The sequence below is a fragment of the Natator depressus genome, chromosome 10 (genome assembly GCF_965152275.1).
Source record: "Natator depressus isolate rNatDep1 chromosome 10, rNatDep2.hap1, whole genome shotgun sequence".
Classification (NCBI taxonomy): domain Eukaryota; kingdom Metazoa; phylum Chordata; order Testudines; family Cheloniidae; genus Natator; species Natator depressus.
Window position 1 is genome coordinate 61,166,255 of NC_134243.1, and position 21,108 is coordinate 61,187,362.

General features: G+C 39.2%; 1 protein-coding gene and 1 long non-coding RNA gene across 4 annotated transcripts in view; one reads left to right on the forward strand and one right to left on the reverse strand.

Moving 5' to 3' along the window:
- The window catches only part of MYO5A (myosin VA), a 124,671-nt gene that overhangs the window by 15,311 nt on the left and 88,252 nt on the right, over window positions 1-21,108 (forward strand). For all 3 annotated transcript variants that reach the window (XM_074966325.1, XM_074966323.1, XM_074966324.1), the window contains exon 3: window positions 1,637-1,781. In XM_074966325.1, coding sequence (XP_074822426.1) covers window positions 1,720-1,781 — 62 coding nt within the window. In that variant the 5' untranslated portion in view covers window positions 1,637-1,719. The remainder of the gene's footprint in view (window positions 1-1,636; window positions 1,782-21,108) is intronic.
- On the reverse strand, window positions 6,858-21,006 carry LOC141995261 (uncharacterized). Its single transcript, XR_012641286.1, has 3 exons — window positions 20,402-21,006; window positions 8,473-8,554; window positions 6,858-6,973 (listed from the first exon to the last, which is right to left on the reverse strand). It is a non-coding gene; the product is annotated as an uncharacterized LOC141995261 (long non-coding RNA).

A 21,108-nucleotide genomic window follows, 5' to 3' on the forward strand; every position in this document is an offset into this window, starting at 1 on the left:
TTTGGTACATCTGTGATGGGGACTAGAATATGATCCAGTTATTTCCTTCTAACTAACTTTTTATTAGCTGCTCATATTTTCAGTTGCAAGATTTATAAAATTGGCACCTAAAAAAATTCCCTTAACTTGCAGGTGGGTAGGTGTGCATGTGTTCATTCTTGACTCCTCATTAAATCATAAGGGCTTCACATTTTTTTAAAAAAAAAATAATAGAGACTTTAAGTTCAAGTCCCTGAGTAATCCCAGTGAAGTCATGGCTGATGGAAAAACACTGAGGTCTTTGTATCACAGATTACATAGTTATGTCTTGATGTATAACATGTAATATATCTAATGGAGCAGAAGAGAATCCTTCCAATCCTTTTCTGAAAGGTATTTGCTCATTAGAAAGCTTGTCTGTATTTTTATTTTGTTGTTTGCTTGATCTGTAAATATATGACATGATTTAGTCGTCTGTAAAACTGGGATGATATTCGGAGCAGCAGGTCCAGATTTCAGATGCCTTTTCTTTGCTATTCCAAGAAAAATGTTCCACCTACTTTATGTCTCAGTCATAATATTTAGGCCTGTTCAGTGTCTGAATTACAGACTTTTAGTGCTTTATAGAAAAAGTGAAGGTTGATTTCTGAGTATATTTAGATATGACACTGCTATAGAAATATCTGGTATGGGGGAATGAGGTAGATACCTTCATTCAAGTTGTCTTTCATAGAATGATCCCTGGTGTGCTTATTAGATGGCCACAGCTAGGATTAGAGATTCTTTCTGTCCACATGGCAACTGCTTCCCTACGTGGCAGTCGTGAGAGACTTGAAATGGGAGATATAGTAAGTTACAAATGTTGGCCTGACTTTCAGCTTGGTCTGAAATAATTGTGGCAGTGTGTTATAGCACTTTTAAATGTCTAACTATTTGATTTCAAAGTTCAGTCAGGAGCCTAGGTGTGCCAGCTCTATGCAGTACACGTACATTTATTTCTGAGCACTTGTTGGAGGCCACTATTCAAAATCAGGCCATTGTTTATTAGAAATATTTATACCAAAATTTCTAATACTAGTTCTTTTATACTAAAAATTTATAATATTGGCATGTGATGCCATAACATCATGCACAAATGGTTGACATGTCTGACATCATTAAGCCATTATGGGAGAAGTGGGCACTATTTTATTTCAGAGCCTTTCTGTTAGATCCCAACAATTGTAACTGAGCATATCAGAGGCCATGATTTATAATAAAAGACGGGAAGTACAGTCCTCACTGATCTTGTTACTGGATAGAGCTGGCCGTTCATCATCAGTCAATGTCAGGCTGACTTACTCTAAATTCAAGCAACGTTTCATTCTTCAAACCCAAAACTTTAAAAATGGGGAAAGGGTAAAAGTCCTCCCTGGTAATTTTCTTACAAGCAAGAAAGTAAACTGTGTTCAAACTTTCAGGATTCAAATTTAGTACCTAATCCAAAACCCATCAAAATATTGTCTTTCCATTTACTTCAGTGGGCTTTGGATCAGGTCTTTATTCTCCTCCAAGCTAAACATTTAAGAAAGATTAGAAGAACATACACCTGGCTTTTGACACGTTTACATTTCCAAATCAGCCATTATTAATAGCTTTTGTTCCATTTCTTTTGTAGGTATCGTCTTGGTAGCCATAAATCCTTATGAGCAGCTACCTATCTATGGCGAAGATATCATCAATGCATACAGTGGTCAGAATATGGGGGATATGGATCCACACATTTTTGCTGTGGCTGAAGAAGCATATAAACAGATGGCCAGGTTTGTGAAAAAACAACCTTTGAATTCTGTGTTTCCCATAGGAATGAGGTCTTAAGTTCCCAGTCAGTGGACTTGATTTTGCTTTTATTTGTACTTAGTAGATGGTGTTAAGTCTGTTTGCTCCACTGTTTTATTAAATTTCAAAACCTAAAACCCATGAAATTAGCAAACCAATAAAAAAAATGTTTTGTCTCTTACAGACAGTACTCATTTGATAGGTAATGGGAAGGATCCATTGGAACTGTTCCGAATTTAGGTTTAAAATTTGATCAGATCTGTAAGGGACAATGTTGTTTCAGACTGATAAGTAATAGAGGGCTATTTTTGGACCACTAACTATTTTTAAGGAACAAATAATTGTGCTTTAAGAATGCAAATATTTTACAGTATTTACGTATAACCCCAACAGAAAAGATGGTTAATCTATGGGTAATCTTAACAATACCCAGACTTCGGAGAACTGTCTCTTACCCATAACAATGAAGCCAGAGCTGTACAATTTGGGTTTGGAAAATAACTCGTCATCCAGTATTTTAAGGGGCAAAAGAAAATTACATAGAGAGTGTCTGAAGAGTACAGATACGTGAAATTAAAATACTGTAATGATGCTGCTACTGCAAGAGTGTGAATTCTTACTTTAAGTGTTCTTTGAAAACGGATTGTTCAACCTAGGAAAGTGAGCTGTGAAATCCAGCCTGTCTCTCTCAAGGTCATGCCAACCTGAGAATTTGAAATATTTCAGTTTTTTGAAAGGGTGTGTCTTCATGTACAGTTAACAAAATTGATCCTCATGTCCTATTGTTATGGATAGAAGTTTTTTACATCCTTGTCCTTCAAGACATATAGCCAGTATACAAGATGGCTGAGTTTTTCATTGTGGTGTGGCAATTATGCAGTACCCTCTGAGAATGGAGCAGAGCGCAGATGGGGTGAAAGTGATGAGATGGACACCTTAGTTTAACTGCATGTTCAGTTAAGAATGTGTAAGGGGAAAGGAGAGAATAATATGCTTAAAGGGCAGAAGCCCGGTGAGTCCTCTATGTGAAAACACTGAGTTGCATGTTGACCACATAATACACCCATTTCAAAAGAATAGTAGAGCATGGTGCAGTAGGTGTTGATGTAGCATGTTCATAGACTGCTTCTGTCTTGAAATACCCGACATATAGACTGCTATGTATACCTTGTGCGTACATGTATGCCTTTTTCACAGCAGTCTGTATGTCGGGTATTTCAAGACAGTAGCAGTCTATGAGTGAGCTACATAAGGTACCAAACATCTAGATTGCTATGTGTATTTCAAGAACTTGGCTTGGAATCTACACTCCACCTCCAAGCACCCCAAGGACGAAGTGGGGAACAAAGGACCAAAGAACAAAATAATGCCAAGCTGTCACGGATGTACCATCTGCTGATTAAACATCACTTCAAACGAGGGAACAGTGATTGAATGTCACTTCAAACGTAAAAGCAGCGTGATGAAGCAAATTCCATAGACTGGTATAGGAGTGAATTCCGATAAAAACAGAACCTAAAAACTGAGAACTTTGAGTCTGGTTCTGCAACCATCCTCAAGGAGCATCGGATAATATAACATTGCCCGCATTCTCCACCAATTATGTTATACCAATAAAATAAAAACCAGGAGGATCTTATTAAAGAGGATAAGGCAAAATGCCACATTTATTGTGAATACAGGACGAATTAGAGTAAGCAATCAGTTATAGCTATAACATTTCATTCACTCACACACACCATACACACACAAGTTCTGCAAAGTTGTTATAGTTACCAGCCTAGGAGTTGCTCGTACCAAGTCACTGGCCAGGTAGCCTAGACACGAGGGTGGAGCCGAGTCTTGTCAGATGCACATCTGATGCTCCTGGAGGGTGGTTGGAGAACCACACTCAAAGTTCTCAGTTTTTAGGTTCTGTTTTTATAGGAATTCACTCCTATACCAGTCTATGGAATCTGCTTCATCACGCTGCTTTTATGTTTGAAGTGATAATCAATCACTGTTCCCACGTTTGAAGTAATGTTTAATCAGCAGATAGTACGTCTGTGACAGCTCAGTGTTATTTTGTTCTTTGGTTCTTCATTCCCCTCTTCGCCCTTGGGGTGCTTGGGGGTGGAGTGTAGATTCCGGTTTGCCCTCGGGGTCACCCAGTCATTTCACTCCATACATTCTTCAGCCATGTGATATTGGGATTGTAATTCTCAAGCCGGCATTTCTAATCTTTTATCACCCATTCAAGCCAAACATACATTTGCATTCACCCTCTATTTCGCTTTAACATATTTCTTATTACATGTCTATTTTATTACCTATCCTTCCTTTAACATAGCCCTTCTACAACTACTGGGGCATGACAGGCCTCAATAGATCTGTCCATATTACTCTCTACACAGGAAAAGAAAACAAGCAAGATAAAGAGTACCAAGGGTGAGAGCCAACAAATCTTATTGTTGTGTTCCGGAGGACAGTTGTTTTTACAAAGTTCTTATCACTTCTTAGAACAGACTCTTTGTCTAGGGATGTGCTGGTACAATTAGCACCAACCTTGTAAATTTTACAGAGAGGCATTTATTTCAATTAGTGCAGCCTTGGTGTGTTAGCTGGGAAACATATCTCTTTCTAATGTTCAGGCTCAGCCTAGGGCCTGCTCTGAACTATGCTGTTCCATATCAAAATGAACATTTATTTAAATTTTAATCCAACACAGCAGTCTGTATGTCGGGTATTTCAAGACAGTAGCAGTCTATGAGTGAGCTACATAAGGTACCTGACATCTAGATCGCTATGTATATTTGAAGAACTTGGCTTCGACTAAAGAGGTGTGTATAGAATTTGGTGTGGATGAAATAGCAATCATATTTTCGCTTATAGCTGCTTCCATCTGGGGGACTCATTGCTTTACAGACATTAATGAATTAACCCTTGTAAATGTCTGTGAGATGGTAATTTATTTCTGTTACGCAGAAGGGGAACTGAGACAAACAGGCAATAAGTGACTTGCCCAAGGTTACCCAGTGTATGGCAGTGTGACCTCCAGTCTTGTGCCTTAACCCAACACCATGCTTCCTCCAGCAATATTTCAGTAGTTCCAATTTCTCGAATAATAACTAATTTCTTTTAGAATGCGTTATGAGATGTTAACGATGTGGAAATGATATTTTAAAATATTTAGCACTAATAAACTGAAATCATTTGTTTGTGTGCCTAGAGAATGTTATAACAAATTTATTCCTTTGTGAATTTATTTATAAAAGTTACTGTCATTTAAAGTGTAATTTAAGCATACGTTGGAATTATAGGTGAGTATTTCAGCACCCCATTCATTAAATAACTATACAGAATTTCTCTGCACTGAAGTAGTGAGCTACTTGTTTACATATTATGCCTATTCTTAAGTGCTTTTTTCCTTTCTCCATTTTGTACTACTTATCTTTTCTTCCGTTTGCCCTTGACTCTTTATTTAACATGCCTAATGTATTGTCTCTTTATGTCCAAGTTCTTAGTCCCTTACTATTATTAATTTTTTTATGATGATGCATATTATCCTCCTCTTTGTGGCTTCTCTCTGGGCCATTACTGCTTTAATCTCACTTTTATTTGCATTCTTTAGCTATGGAGGCTAAAATCCATAATACATATTAAAATTGCAATTTGTCTGTTGGATTTTTTTTAAAAAATAGGTTAAGTCATCATAGGCTTTAAGGCCAGAAGGGACCATCATGACCATCTAGTCTGACATCCTGCACATTGCAGGCCATAGAACCTTACCCACCCACTCCTATAATAGATCCATAATCTCTGGATGAGTTACTGAAATCCTCAAATCATGATTTAAAGACTTCAAGTTACAGAAAATGCACCATTTACACTACTTTAAACCTGCAGGTGACCCATGACCCATACTACAGAGGAAGATGCAAACCCCCAGAGTCCCTGCCAATATGACCCACGGGAAAATTCCTTCCCGACCCCAAATATGGCAATCAATTAGACCCTGAATATGTGGGCAAGACCCACCAGCCAGACACTTGGGAAAGAATTCCCTGAAGTAACTCAGAGCTCTCCCATCTAGTGTTCCATCACAGGTCGTTGGAGATATTTGCTGCTCGCAATCACAGATCAGCTACATGCCATTGTAGGTAGTATCCTCCAAACCATCCCCTCCATAAACTTATCAAGTTCTGTCTTGAAGCCCTGCTCCCCTAGGAAGGCTGTTCCAGAACTTCTCTCATCTGATGGTTAGAAACCTTCATCTAATTTCAAGCCTAAACTTGCTGATGGCCAGTTTATATCCATTTGTTCTTGTTTCCTTAAAGATTTGATTATTTCAGATAATCATTAGTGATTAAATATTCATATGACTGCTATATTTAGGGCAATAATCTCAGTGTTTTATGGTAGGCCTTGTTGTATTCTCTTGGAAGGTCATGTTTTCCCATCATTTTTAATTCTTCCTGATACTATATATTTAAATGGTCTCTAGCATAACTAGTCATGATACTCTTTTATACCTGAAATTCAGTGAGCATATCTTAGTATTTGCACCTTGGAGCTACTTTAATAATTTATATATAAATGGTTTTTTTGGTTTTGCCAGCTTGATTATTTCCCCCCAATGAAGATGATAAATGAGAAAACTCTCTTTCATAATTAGATGACCTGTCTATGGTTTCCTGGAAGTGTGGACAGTTCCATTGAAAGTGGTTGGTTATAAGTTAACATTGACCATTAATTGTTTGCACTGTGCTTTGAAAAAGTAAGGTGCTAAGTAAATGCTGAATGTTAGTATTACTACAGTCCATAAGGCTCACTCCTAGCTTCAGTGGGCACTGACTGACATTCAGCAGCTCACAGCATCAGTTCATATAAAGCAACAAATCTAGGTATGTTTTAGATCAAGGGTGTCAATCTTACTTTGTAGAGAGTTCTGAATTTCAATTTTAATGATAGTCCATGAGCTGGTATATGCATTTAAGACTCCTCCACAGTGGAGTTAACTGTTGTTAAGCAGATGTTTTTGAAATGTCAAGGGTAGAACATGGCCTTTTGTTTCTTTTACTTCCCCATTTTCTTTTCTCTTGTTCCCTCTTTTCTGTCTGTGTCTTTTTTGCTTTCTGCATCTCCCTTCTTGCCACAGCTACCAGCTTCTCACTCTGACTGCTTCCCCACTCCACTGCTAAAATAAACAATGAAATAGTTAATGCTTACATTTAAAATGTCATTAGACTTCAGGGCTACCAACCCAGTGAAATTACTGGCAGGTGGGAAAATTCTATTCACACCTCTGCAGACACAGACAAATGACACTGCATCGTTCTACACTCAGTTCAGATTTGAAAGGTTGTTTTTGTAAAAATGAGGGTTGGATATTTCTGTTTAAAAAAAAAAACAACAACAACAAAACTGAGATTCTGCAGAATCTGACTATGCCGTGCAGGTCACATAACTATCTCCTGTGGGACGGATCTGGCCAGTGCAGTGTGGTTGAGATCTCTGTTTTAGATCACTTTTGCGCATATGGGCCCAATCCTGTAAATCTCTACTCCCAAATAATTTCACTGGGATGGATTGTACCCTTCCCCTCCTGCCACCAGTACACTCATGGAGGGGTCTTTGCCCAGATCTCCTCTTCCATGTGGAAAGGGGGTTAAGCTGCCTCTATGGCATTGATCCCATCCTCTCCCACCTTGATCTGGTAGAGCCCAGTCTGGGGGTCTACCCTGGGGGAAGCCAAGAGAGGATCAAACAGGCTGAAAGAGAACATATCAGCTCCTTTCCAGCCTTCTGAATCTTATGCATAGCATCCTGGAGGCAGCTGTGGCCAGGAGAGTGTCTCTGTTAGAGCTACTCCAATGGAGTCACAATATCACGAAGCCCCACTGGTGGGAAAAAGCTGGTGCAGAGGCTCAGGCCCTCAACCCAGATGATCCAGGCATCCCTGGGATCTGCCAGATTTGGAGGGTGAGACACGTGACTGTTTTGCTGCGGGACAAACCATTCTCCTGACAGGGTGATGTTGGGAATCTCAACAAATGATTCTTTGCAGAATTTTCTTTCTGTAGAACCCCACTCCGGGTTTTAATGTAGAAGGAGACAGTACGGCCCACTGAGTTCTGTGGAGCTCCTCTTGTGACAACTTGCATGAATAATTCTTACTAAGGTGAATACATTTGCCTGATAGGTCCTTATACTGGTAATTTTACATTGGACAATGAGCATGAATTTTCCCTTGAGCCTTCTCTTTCTATTTCTATACATTTTAGGTTTTATATCGTAACCATTGCCAGATTGTGTGTGTGTGTGTGTGTGTGTGTGTGTGTGTCTTGCGTGCTCTCTCTCTCTCATTCCTCATATGTCAAATGCTTCATCTGAACAAGTTTAAACAGATTTTGGCCAGACGTTTTAGTAAGACGTGCAATAGAAAAAGAAGCAAATGGCCGTTGACACACTCATCTCTGTCTTGGAAACATAAATCACATAATTAGCATTTGGACCCTTGCATGTTTTGACCTCTTTTTTTGGAACTACAATGCTAAGTGGTGTAAGAGTCAGTATTTCCCAAATGTTAACACAAGTTGTCCTATTTCAGTCTTACTCCTATAGAAAATAACTGTGGTAAATACGTGACATAAGTTGGCAAACATTGATTTTTTTAATTGCAAATGCTGTACTTGCCCATGAAAGCAGTCCTCTAAGGAATTACAGTGCTGTATCTTCCAGGCTGGTTCTGTGTTGCCTTTTCTCTGAGTACAACCTGCTGATACGCCAATTTACAAAATATTTCAGTAAAATAGTAAACCTTTTTTGGAGGCATTCCAAAATCAGCATAATAAAGCTGTAACCCTTAACAGGTACAACTCCTCTTCCCTTTCCCTCTTTCTTTACTGTTTATGATGTCTGTGTGTTTAATTATATGGTCTGGAAGAAGAGAATATGGGGATGATTGTGAACTGCAATAACACGAGACTTATTATTTTCAGATTCCTATCAGTATAATATATAACTAGAGGTTTTACAAAAAGAAAAGGAGTACTTGTGGCACCTTAGAAACTAACCAATTTACTGGTTTTAGTTGACTCTATTCTTTTCTATACTGTGTAATGGGAGCACATTACATGTGTATATTTAGGATAATCACAGTGCATTCTCATCCAGGCTTAGAGTGGCTCCTGGGTACTGTTGAAATCACCATTTTCAATTTAAATAAAAGAACTTGCCTGCTGGTTCTGTAGCAGAATCATGCAGAGGAGATTCAGTTGGAAATAGAATTACATAATGATGAGAACCCTATAAAACTCAACAAATCCCGGAGTCAAAAGGGACACTGCCAAATAATTTTGTATTAAAAATAATAATGATTTGACAGAACCTGAGGTGAATAGAATTTTTTTAAATTACGTTGTTTTTAATGTCAGCTTCTCCTAAATACATCTAAATATATGTGTACCTTGGCAGTGTTGGAAAGTAGGCTAAGGAAAACTGAGTCAATTAATGTTTTTTGACTCTTTGAAATTTCACTTGTGCCAGAGTGCCAAAATTGTTTCACAGAATCTGCTTTTACCTTCAAAACATTGCACAGAGGTATCTTGGCAACCACCTTGGGAAATTTTGGCTCATGGACAGATAGCAGTGGGTAGAAAAACATATGAACAATCACACACATTTGTAATGTATACACAGATATTCATCAAATTAGGTGGAGATGGAAATAACATTTCATAGACTAAAGGAGGAGGAAAAGGCAGGATAGTCCAGTGGTTAGGGTGCTAGTCTGGGATGTGGGAGTTCACGGTTCAATTTCCTATTCCTCCACAGATCTTGTGTGTGACTTTGGGCAGTCAGTGTCTCTGTGCTCAGTTCCCAATTTGCAAAATGTGAGTAATAGGGAAGTGATATCTCATAGGGGTGTTGTGAGCATGAATATATTGAAGACTGCAAGGTGTTCTGATACTATGGTAATAGGGATCATATTAATACATAATCTGGATAGACAGGTATATGCAAGGAGATCTTTATCAAATATTTAAGGCTTCCCTTTAGTATATGTGCAGACATGTTTAGTAGCGGTAAGAGGTAAGAAGAGTAGAAACAGCAGCCTGATCTTTCTACACAACAGAAGCAAGCAGTGACCTAGATGATTAGTGAACTAGAGGACAATGGCCACTTTTGAGAGCTCTGGCTGCTTATTGGGAGAAACAGGGCCATCTCCCCAAAGTTCAGTATCCTGGGGTTAACATGGAGGTAGTGGATTCTGCCATTTCCTGTTCTGTTTCACCAGTAATGGACTCCTCCTTAGGCTCAGCTACTGGTTCAGCTGTTGCAAGCTCATCCTCCTTCCACAGACTCTGGAGATGCAGAAAGCTTTCAAATGGAGGTGGCGTCTCCCTCTTAACCAGAATTTGGAGGAGTTAGAATGTGCAGAGGGCATTATTGTTATGGTGTGGCAGCTGACAAGCCAACCTGTTCAGAATAGTGTCCCCAAACCATGACTGATTTTTATAACCTGCACACCATATGACCACAACAGGGAGTAAATTGCAATCCATAGTATTAACATAGTCAAACTACATATCGGAGCACACAGCAAACTGATCTCATCAGAATAAAGATGGTAGACCAGCCTCAATGTGGAAAAATTACATATGAATGTCGTGACTGCAGAATCTTGGAGAGTTCAGAATGTGGAAATATACCTGGCTTATTGGACTGGGGAGACCCCACCATCTTACACAATCTTTTGTCCCCACACGGTTCCCTTTATCCTGCAGGCTCTGTGAAAGATACTTTTCTGACAACTTCCCAATGTTCCTACCTACTGTCATCTTCTTGTGGAGAAGGACTGATGACCATCTCCCAATATCTCTTTGGTGGATGGACCACTCTCCCCTGCAGAGTGTTTAGGGGGGGCCAGGTAAAGCAGCTCTTCACACTTGTGCGCACACAGAGGCTCTGCCCATTCATGGACCAGGACTCCATTGTGCTGGGTGCTGTACAAACAGAACAGAACGATGATGGAGTTATATGAATTTGCAGCATCTCACTGGAGTAATTTAGTTTAGGGTTGTACTCATAAAATAAGAATTAAAAAGGAAAATGTCCTTTCCTGCTGAAGGTAAGTGTATTTGTGAATTATGAAGGACGGGTAGCCCTGCCCGTACTGGGACTGTGCTTGCTGACTGTGTCTTCAGGATGCAGCTATGATATGTCATAATTGACATCTAGTCTTTTGTCCTGCTTGTTTGGACTAATGATTGTCTGCAGGCAGTGAAAGGGTTAAATGTGGTATAATTGGAGCCTGGAGTTCATATGAGCTGTCCTGCTGATTTCTGTGCAATAAGCTTTAGCAGCCTGTTGCAGCAGTGACCTCAACCAACTAATCCCTGGGGAAATCAGTTTAATTTTGCTGGGTCATCTTTGTGCCCCTCCAGAGTGCAGTCTGTCATGATTTTGAAGCCAGTGCTGACCACAGTTTTCTCCATTTGTATGTGTTCAGTATGTCCAGAAAAACTACAATTAATCAATTATAGTTTCACCTCTTGGCATTTTTACATTCTAGAGCTACACTTCTGGGACCCAATTAAAATTGTAAGCTATGTGAATTGCTGTTAATATGTCTTGTTTGTTTAGAAACTGTACATGCTGTTTTCAAGGTTGTTCCTTAAAGCTTTTACCAAGTCGCTGTTGCGCAGAGTCACGGAAGGTTGACAGACTTAAGGAGCTTCAGTCTTTTGTATGGAAAAGAGCATAGCTGAATTCTCAGTAAGTCTGTTTCTGGAGCATAAAATCTGGAGTGATGAGTTAATAATACCTAGGTCTTACATAGTGGTTTTAATCTGTAGATTGCACACACTTTACAAAGAAGGTCAGTATTATTATCCCCATATTACAGAGGGGGAAACCAAGGCACGAGAAGGAGAAGTGACTTGCCCAAGGTCACCCAACGGGGGTTTGGTGTCCTAAGCATAGACATGGTGTAATATTTAACACAAACAAAGGGCTTTATGTCTGGCAAGCATTTTACAGACATTCTCTAGGTCAGTGGTCTCCAAACTTTTTGGATCGCGCACCCCCAGGGCCAGCTCTAGGGAAGCGCAAAAAAAAAGAAGAGCTACCGCTGGGTGCAGCCAAAGATGGAGCGGGGCTAGCCGAGCGGCCGCTGGCATGCCACCGAAGACTCAAAGGTCCGGGAGCACTGCTGCCACTGTGCCAGCAGCGCTCCTTCAGCGGCGCTCCCCCTTCCGCGCACCCCCAGGGACGGTCTTGTGCACCCCCTGGGGTGCGTGCACCCCACTTTGGAGACCACTGCTCTAGATAATCCCAACACATCCCTCTGAAGTAGGCCAGTATAATAATGGCCATTTTTTACAGTAGTGAAACTGAGGCATATTTTGTCTTACTTGCATCTCATGCTTATTAAGCATGAAGTACAGCAGAACCTCAGAGTTACAAACACCTCAGAAATGGAGGTTGTTCGTAACTCTGAAATGTTCCTGTTCTGAACAAAATGTTATAGTTCTTTCAAAAGTTTACAACTGAGCATTTACTTAATACAGCTTTGAAGCTTTACTATGCAGAAGAAAAATGCTGCTTTTAACCATCTTAATTTAAATGAAACAGGCACAGAAACAGTTTCCTGACCTTGTCAAATCTTTTTTTAACTTTCCTTTTTTTTTAAAGTAGTTTATATTTAATACTGTACTGTACAGTATTTGCTTTTTTTTGTTGTTGTTATTGTTGTCTCTGCTGCCTGATTGTGTACTTCCAGTTCCAGCTGGGGTTGACCAGTCAGTTCATAACTGTGGTGTTCGTAACTCTGAGGTTCTATTATAGTTAGGGGGAAAATTGTCTTCTGGCTGGTAATACAGGACCTGTTGTCATGACTCAGGGTAACAGGACTTGTTCTCATGACTCAGGGTATTGTAAAACGCATGTCAGCAGTGGGGAGAACCTGATGCATTGCTTCTGTGAAGGGAAGAGTACTTCAGGTCAGGGCATGCTGAAGCTGGATAGTCAAGACGGTATTCAGGGCAGAGAGAGAACAGTCAAGAATAGACCAGGCTGTGGAAATGCAGCATGTTAACTCTGTAACAGGAGTAGTGGCACAAGTTTTGTGACATGTAAAGGCATACATGGTGGTTTGCACTAATATGTAATTTCTTTATTCATAATGTTGTTCATACAAAAATGCCAATGAATGCTTCAAAGCAACATAGACTCTACTAATAATACTTAGAGCTTACATAGCGTGTACACCTTCAAAGTGTCTTACAAACATTTAGCTAATTAATCCTCACAACAGCCCTTTCAGGGTTGAAAGAATAATTATCCACATTACACCACACCCTTCTGTACGTGCAAATACAAGCGAATTATTCATCACTGCAGAGATGTGGATAGAATTCAAAGATGTGGCTCAGAAACGAAGGAGGTGATTATGGTCAAGTTTGGGGGAGAATGACTGTCAGAAAACTAAGAGACATAAGGAGTAAGAATATGTTTGTTAGAGTGGGATAGGAGTCTTGGGCTATGGATAAGAGGTGAGTTTTGAAATAGTATTTGTGGGGGAATCAGCTAGCTACAGGGGAGGTTTTTGCAGATGATGGTGGCAGCCCAGGGGAAGGACCTGGCCGTCTTCCTCAAGAGGTAAGTTGAGGGGGCAGTAAGTAAGTCTGCTCTTTGAGGAATATATTTGGTGAATTGTAAAATAAGGAGAGATGAGGCCAAAGAGATGGGGAATATTTTGGCATTAAGGAGACTAGGGAGCCAAATCCAGAAAGCCAGAGGATAATGAACTAATTTAGTGATTGGAGAGAATTGTTATCAAAATACTATGTTCACAAGATTAACAAAGGGCATAATCTTGTTCCCCATACCCAATGTGATAAGTCACTGGAATGCTGAACGAATTTAGAAAAGGAACATTTTAATCTGGTACTGTTTTCGTTTGGTCTAAGAGCTTTAGAAAATTGCTCTTTTTTTAAAGAAACGGTTACATTACTTCTACTTGAAAAGCAATTTCTGGCTTGCATAGTTGCCAATTTTTAAAATGGCTTTAACAGGCCTCACACTGCCTGCTGCATCGTATGGGCTCAGTTTCCAAAGACTTTCACAATGGGTGAGCAGCGCTACATGTGTACAGCCTCATTTGCACCTACAAAAATACACAGTGGAGAAAACAAGAAGTTGCATATACAGTTTCCAAAGTGATGCACAAATACAAAATTTTGCAGGTGTAATGGGGCAGACATGGTTTGCACCCCTTGCCAGTTGTGTGTGGCTTTAAAATGTCAATCCTTTATTTATTAATGACACTGCAAAACTAAACTTCCGCCAGTCTTTACATACCGCAATGTATAAGGTAACAGCTTTTTCTGAGCCGTTGGCATGTCCTCCTTTTCTCTATCTAGCACCCACTGAAATCAATGGGAAAGAATCCTTTGGACTTCAGTTGCCCTTGGATTATGCCTATTGTGAGAAGGTGTACAGGCCAACACACTAATCCATATAGTCTGATGCCTCATTAAACAGGGTATAAACAACATGTTTTGTTATTTTGTCATGTATTTTGTTATTGTTATTATGCATTCTCTCAGTAATACATAGGTGCTCCTTAGCCTCCTAAACATTTTATGCCACAGCATTGTCTTACTCAAGTCCCTGATCACTCTTCCTATTCTTTAGCCTCAACCCTGCATTCTTCTATAACCAGACTTTTCTGTTCAGTGGAAAGTGCCCTGGTCATATGAACATTGTGTAAGATCTCAAGTCCCTGCAGATGAAGTATGTAACCAATTAAAGACTGTTTTACTTTTTAAAACATTTTATTAGAAAATTACTGTAAAACCAAATGTAGATAAATAGAAGGGAGCTAATCCTAAAGTCCTTAATTCAGCATAACTCCTGCTGATTTTAGTGGCAGTTATGCTTCAGTAAGGACGTTAGTATTTAATCCAGGATATTGTTTGCGCGGTGGGGGGTGGTAACCCCGCAAAATACAAAGATTAAAAAATCCATCTTGTTCTAATTAATGCAGCAAGTCAGATGTGGAGAACTGGTCTCTTTTGAGATACTGCCCATTTTTGGGGCATGGGGGAAGGAGGAAACAAGAAGGTAGAGGTGCCACATTCCTGCAAAGTTAAGGTCTCTCTCCTAGATGCCTTTTTTGGATGTCTTCAGTGCACTCCTCCTGAGGATAACAGTACATTCAACCCAAGCAACACTTTTTTGTCACCCACTATAAGTTTAATAAATTGCTTTGTGTGAAGGTCAGAGAAAATTCAATATTATGGAGAATTTTTAATTTGCTATTGATATTAACTACTTGGACAGCTCTGCCACATTGCAGTGGGGAAAAGGACTCAGATTTCCCATGAAAGGAGTTTGAAAGCTTTTACCTGGCTATTTTATTCCAAGAAGAGACCCTAAATTAACACTTTATATGGAAGCAGGAAAGATGTTAATGAAATACTTTTAGGGTTTATGTAGTTATACAGGCATTTGAAGATACCAGAGTTGACTGAGATTTTTTCTTATCAATGAAATCAGTTTTGTGGCTATATTGAGCCTCAGTAAATAACTTCTTGTTTAAAACTCTTTGTCAGTTGGAAATCATGATGGGCAGAGTTCATCACAGATGTAAGGCGACTGGAATTAGTAGTGTTACACCAAGGATGCATTTGGCCCTTGATGATTTGAGAGAGAGAGAGAGAGACAAACACACACATAAATTAGCTCAGAAGTATCAGGATCTTCTGAAGAAATATCAAATGGCGAAGAAGCAAATAACTCCGTAGGTATTCCACTCCAACCTCCAATCTGTGTGTGTGTATGTGTTAATCTTATGTTTTTTGAGGGAGAAGAGGGTAGTTATAAATATTCTCCTTTTGCCTTCTCACTTCTTCAGCAAAACTTCAATGACTAGCTATATTTTAACATCCATTTTAACATTTTCACTAAGTTTGCAAGTTATTTAAGAAAATTATTTTAACAATTAATGGAATTATTATTATAATACTTAGTACTTACACAGTGCTTTTCATTTTCAAGTCACTGTTCAAACCTGATTTCCTTGCTCTCATCAACCAGGGACCTACATGGTTGATGCTCCTAAATTCCACAGGAGCAGAGCTTTTTAGAGCAACCCCATGGGACATAACTGATCTTCAAAAAAAGAAAAGGAGTACTTGTGGCACCTTAGAGACTAACAAATTTATTTGAGCATAAGCTTTCGTGAGCTACAGCTCACTTCATCGGATGCATGTAGCTCATGAAAGCTTATGCTCAAATAAATTTGTTAGTCTCTAAGGTGCCACAAGTACTTCTTTTCTTTTTGCGAATACAGACTAACACGGCTGCTACTCTGAAAACTGATCTTCAGTTACTCAGCTTGATAAGGCACTTTATAAGTACATGTAAGAGAAAAAGAAGATATCTAAGCATTCATGACTATAGGTGCCCAATGCTATAAACAGTTTCTTTATTATGGTTATGTGCTGTCATTGAGTATGCTGCTTGTATTAACTGGGGATGTTGACAGATTGATTCCAAAAAATACAATGACAGCTTCTTTTAACACTGTCGTACCATGGTACTAGCAGGATAAGGGCAGACGTCTGATTGGTCATATCCACACATTGGGCAGGTGCACATATTATATGCATGTATTTGTGTATGCGCAGTTTTGAAATCTGTGCCTGTGTTTTAACAATGTAAGAGGTGAGCAAATGTCTCTGATTTAAATGGTGCTAACGTTTCTGTGCATTAAATCATATGGATATAATTGGACCTGAGACTGACAGAGCAAGACTTGAAATGTGCTAGAGTTCCAAAATTGACATTAATTTGACTTTTTGTCATTTAAAAATATTATCAAAATGTTCCTGCATAAGTTATTTTCTTGGGTTGGTTTACCCGCTGCTATAATTCAATTGTAGGCTGACACATCACTGAGGGATCAAACAGGTTCCTTGTTCTGCCCGTCATAGGCATGACTCTCACTGATGTTAATGGGAATTATTTGTATGTGTTTAAAGGAGAATCTAACCCAAAGGTTCTTCTGAGTCATAGGCTGTCTCCCTTGTGAACTTGCATCAGGCTAGCTTTCAAGAGTTCTTTGATAAATTAAAACTCACTGTTAAAATGTCCAAAGCAGTTTCAGGTTAGTAAGCATTTCTCTACCACAGACTTTCAGGAGAGAATCTGCAGTAAGAGGAAGAGGTGAAACTGTAATTGATGAACTAAAAGCTACTTATGGGCCTGATCTTGTACTGAAGGCATTGGGAGTTTGGAGTGTTCAAGGACTGCAGATTCAGACCCTCCAACAACTATTTACTCTCTGTTTGTTTAAGAACTAGAAGCCTGTTCCATCCTGTTGGTGCCCTTACCAGTGATGTAAACACCATAAAATATGAAAACAAGAAGCCAACGGTGACCCCTTCAATATATGGTGGAAGACTCATTAAACCTTTCAGCACAGGAGATGGGAGAAGAAAATAATCCCTTAAGTATTACTCTTCAAACAGCTTCAAAAGCCTCCGTAAATTAAAAATGTGAAATTAATAAAAACCAAAAGATCCTTCTCCAAAAGCCTCCATTAAAAAAGAGCCCTTCAGATCAAAAGATTCGGGCTGTTCTGGATCAAAGGGGAAGCAAGTTCCTAAGCTCTCCTTGTTCAATGTGCCCTGCTAGCTATCCTCTCTCCTTTCATCCTGAGACAGCTTCCCCTGAAGCCCCTCTGCTGATCTCAGCTGTTATAGTATGGCATGAGGAGAGAGGAGGTCTTTCAAGTAGTCAAGCCCTAGGCCAGCTGTAGGTTTATAAGTGATATCAAAATCTCAAATTCTATTCTACCTACGTATTTTTTTCAAGAACGTAATAACTATTTCATTTATTTTGCTGTTTGTTTTACGGCCATGAACCTTAAGGACAGGATGAAGTGATGTAGCCTAGCCATCAGCCATGGAAAAAACAAACTGTGCTTTGTTGATCACATGGATAAAAACTGTGCTTTGTTGAAATGGATAAAAAAGACAGCTCTGTGCTTCTCTAGGTCCCACTGAAATAACCACTGACAAGTAGCTATTTAGCATTTGAGTGCAGCTAGTTCAAAAATTTGGGCCCCAGGAGGACTTTCTTTTGGTATGTGTTTAGCAGACAGGAAGTATATATTCATTGGGCCACTTTAGTGCCATTTTATTCTATACATCTTGACTATCCTAAAACATTCAAACTGTTTGTTTTGGAAATGTTGGTTTCCATACTATAAAGCATCTACTTCTTAATTTGAAAATTCGTTCAGTTTGGGAGCCAGAGCCAGGAGATTTTGTGGTCTACAGGAATAAAAAGGGGATTGGAAGTCAAGAACTCTGCAGCTGTAATTTCATTGTTGCCTGTGGTTTGCTGTGTGGTCTGAGTTTTTCCATTTGTAAAATAGGATTGTTAACACCTACCTTCCAGGATGGTAGTGAGGATTAACTAGTTAATATTTGTAATATTTGTAGAGAAGGGTGCACATAAATTGTGCATACTATTACAGTTGTGCATGCAAGTGGTCCAAGTGAGCATTTGCATGCACAGTTTCCAGGATTCTGGCCAAGACATGTTAATTGTTCACAGCATTTTCTGAAAGGGTCATAAACTATGAAATAAACTCTAAATATTTTTATTGCTAGTATGGTTTGTCTTTGCATTGGGCATTCAGGATCTGTGGGCTCTCAGGTTTTGTTTTTGAATATCCGCTCTAGACATTTTGAATCAGTAAAATAAAAGGCATAAAATAATACTCGCCAGCAAACCTCAAAATACCTCACAGCAAATCTAGAATGTGAATTTGTTAAACTCGTGTGTGTGTGTGTGTGTGTGTGTGTGTGTGTGTGTGTGTGTGTGTGTGTGTGTTTAAATGTCTGATAGCAGTGCTGGCAACTGGGACTGGGAGGGGGTATATTATTTATACATATGTCTGAGCATGGAGGTTGCTGTCAGTAATCCTATACGCCTTTCTTTTCCCAGGCTATAGTACTTTCTAAAATTACATCCTTAAAATGCAAAATAGCACAATTTGCCTGTCTCACTGAAGTGTGATACTCTGTTGAACAGAGCTCCATACTGTGATGTATTTCTGTGTCCAAGCCAATTAGGCCATAGGTAGCTGCTGCTTTAGCATTGACTTAAAAGGAAGCAGAATTACTTCAATGCTGAGTGCATTTGAAAATCTTACCCTTAGATTTTAGTGAATTTTAGAAACCCAGGTGTAGTAGTCACTACTATTAATAATCTTATTTAAGGGGGGAAAGCCATTAGACTATCCACTCCATCTCCCTGCCAAAGCAGGATTGTTTCCTACAAGCCACTTTCTCATCTCTTGCCCAGTGCAATTTCATTTGTATATTACAAAAATATTTTCTCCATATATTACATTTTAAGCCATACTGTAGCACTCCTGTTTTGCTGTTGGGCTTCAGGTAAGCAGAAAAGGTCTTTAGCATCAGATTGAGCAGTGGTTTTGTAAAGCTGATAAATGTCTATTGGGAAGTATGTTGTGAACTCAAGCTTCCAGGGACAAAGGGAGAGTGCTGATCTTCTCCTCCGTTTGGCACTCTGATAATAAGATTCCTCATAAATGTTGCTTGTCATCATTGTTGTGGAGGTATCCTGAATTCTATTCAGTGTCTGACCTTTGTCATACAATAAATAGAGACTTGTGCTGTTTAATTAGAAGCTTTGTAAAATTGTCATTAAAATTTACCAGTCCAGGCACAAAGTCTGTTTGTCCATCCTTTTACCCAGATTACTGATGATGAAAAATTAATGAAACTAATGACTTATTTTGAACTAAGCCCGATTTGGCCATGCTTATCCTTCCCATCTTCCTCCTCTTTTTAAAGTAATATGAGTTGCTACTGCGGGGAGATAAAGAGGCATATTATTTTTCTGTAAACATTTTAATGTTTGGCTGAAATAGTTCTTGTAAATGGTGCCTGTCAAGGACTTTAAAACCATTTGAGCCATATTTAGATCTATTCTGGATGATGTAACAAATCTCTGTCCTGAGGATAAAACTGCTAGGGTGGGAGGAAGAAAAGAGAGGTGGAACACTCAGAGCTGATTTGTGTATCAGTTTAGAGTCTGAAATCCAGGAGACAATTTAAAATGTAATAATAATAATAATCGTGGGCAGGTTTAATGGCACCTATTGTATTTTTTCTTAAAAGGGAAAATTCTCTATTCTCCACATGCTGCGGCACTAAGGAAACTGTTCCTCTTCAAAGCTAATAGTGGAGCATAAGTGAGACTTCTTTTGATCTCTCAGATGTCTCCATGCATCTGAAGAAGTGGGGCTTTTACCCACGAAAGCTTATGCCCAAATAAATCCGTTAGTCTTTAAGGTGCCACCAGACTTCTCATTGTTTTTGTAGATGTTAACATTGTTGTTCCAGATTTCCAATACGTTTTAGACCTTTGCCACTGTTGCTTCATTAATGTCCAGAAAAGGCCATGATATCATAATTAAATAATCATTTGTAAGGTGCTCTTTAAATGATATCTTCATATTAAACGCTATATTTCAGCACTTTTCGGTATATAATTAGTCTATAGGTATACACACCTTGTAGTAAGAGAAGCAGATTGAGCTCAAACAGGCTTCTCATGTCAGTTTGTGCTAGCCCTGGGAAACATAAGGAACACAATGAGACATTTTTATTATGGTGTTCCATTCCTGGAACTAGAGTTAATGTTCTGTCAGGACTTCTGTTATAAATCCATATTATCTGAGATTATAGTTTTGCAAGTGTGTGTGTGTATGTATGTATAATATAGATAGATCTGGTGCCAAGGCTTGACATGTGGGCACCTAATCCAAATCCTGAGAGTTAAAGTTCGTAAAAGATTTGTATGTAATAGTTTCAACATGTCTTTCTTGGGGCGGTAAGTGAACTGAGTTCTGAAGAAAGGTGCTAGGTTGGCAGTTGGAACTGAAGTCCTCTGTTTATCCAGACAATTTGTCCAGCACAGGCAGTAGCAGTTTGAGCTTCCCTGATGTCCTGCCAATCTTCCTGAATCCTGCCCTCCCTCTTTCATCAAGGAGTAACAAGGTAGCTGAGTCTTGATAGATGTTCAGTCTTTGGCTTCTCTCAGACTGTCATCCGGGCTGCTAATTAAGATGGGCATGGTATAGGTACAGCTAGTGGTGGTTTTTGATGGGCGCTCCTGTCCTCTAGGAACAGACTGAAATTTCTTGTATGTCACTCAACAACCTGCAGATGATAATGACTCTTGATCACTATCGGTCTTGTCTCGATCAAAGCTGGTGAC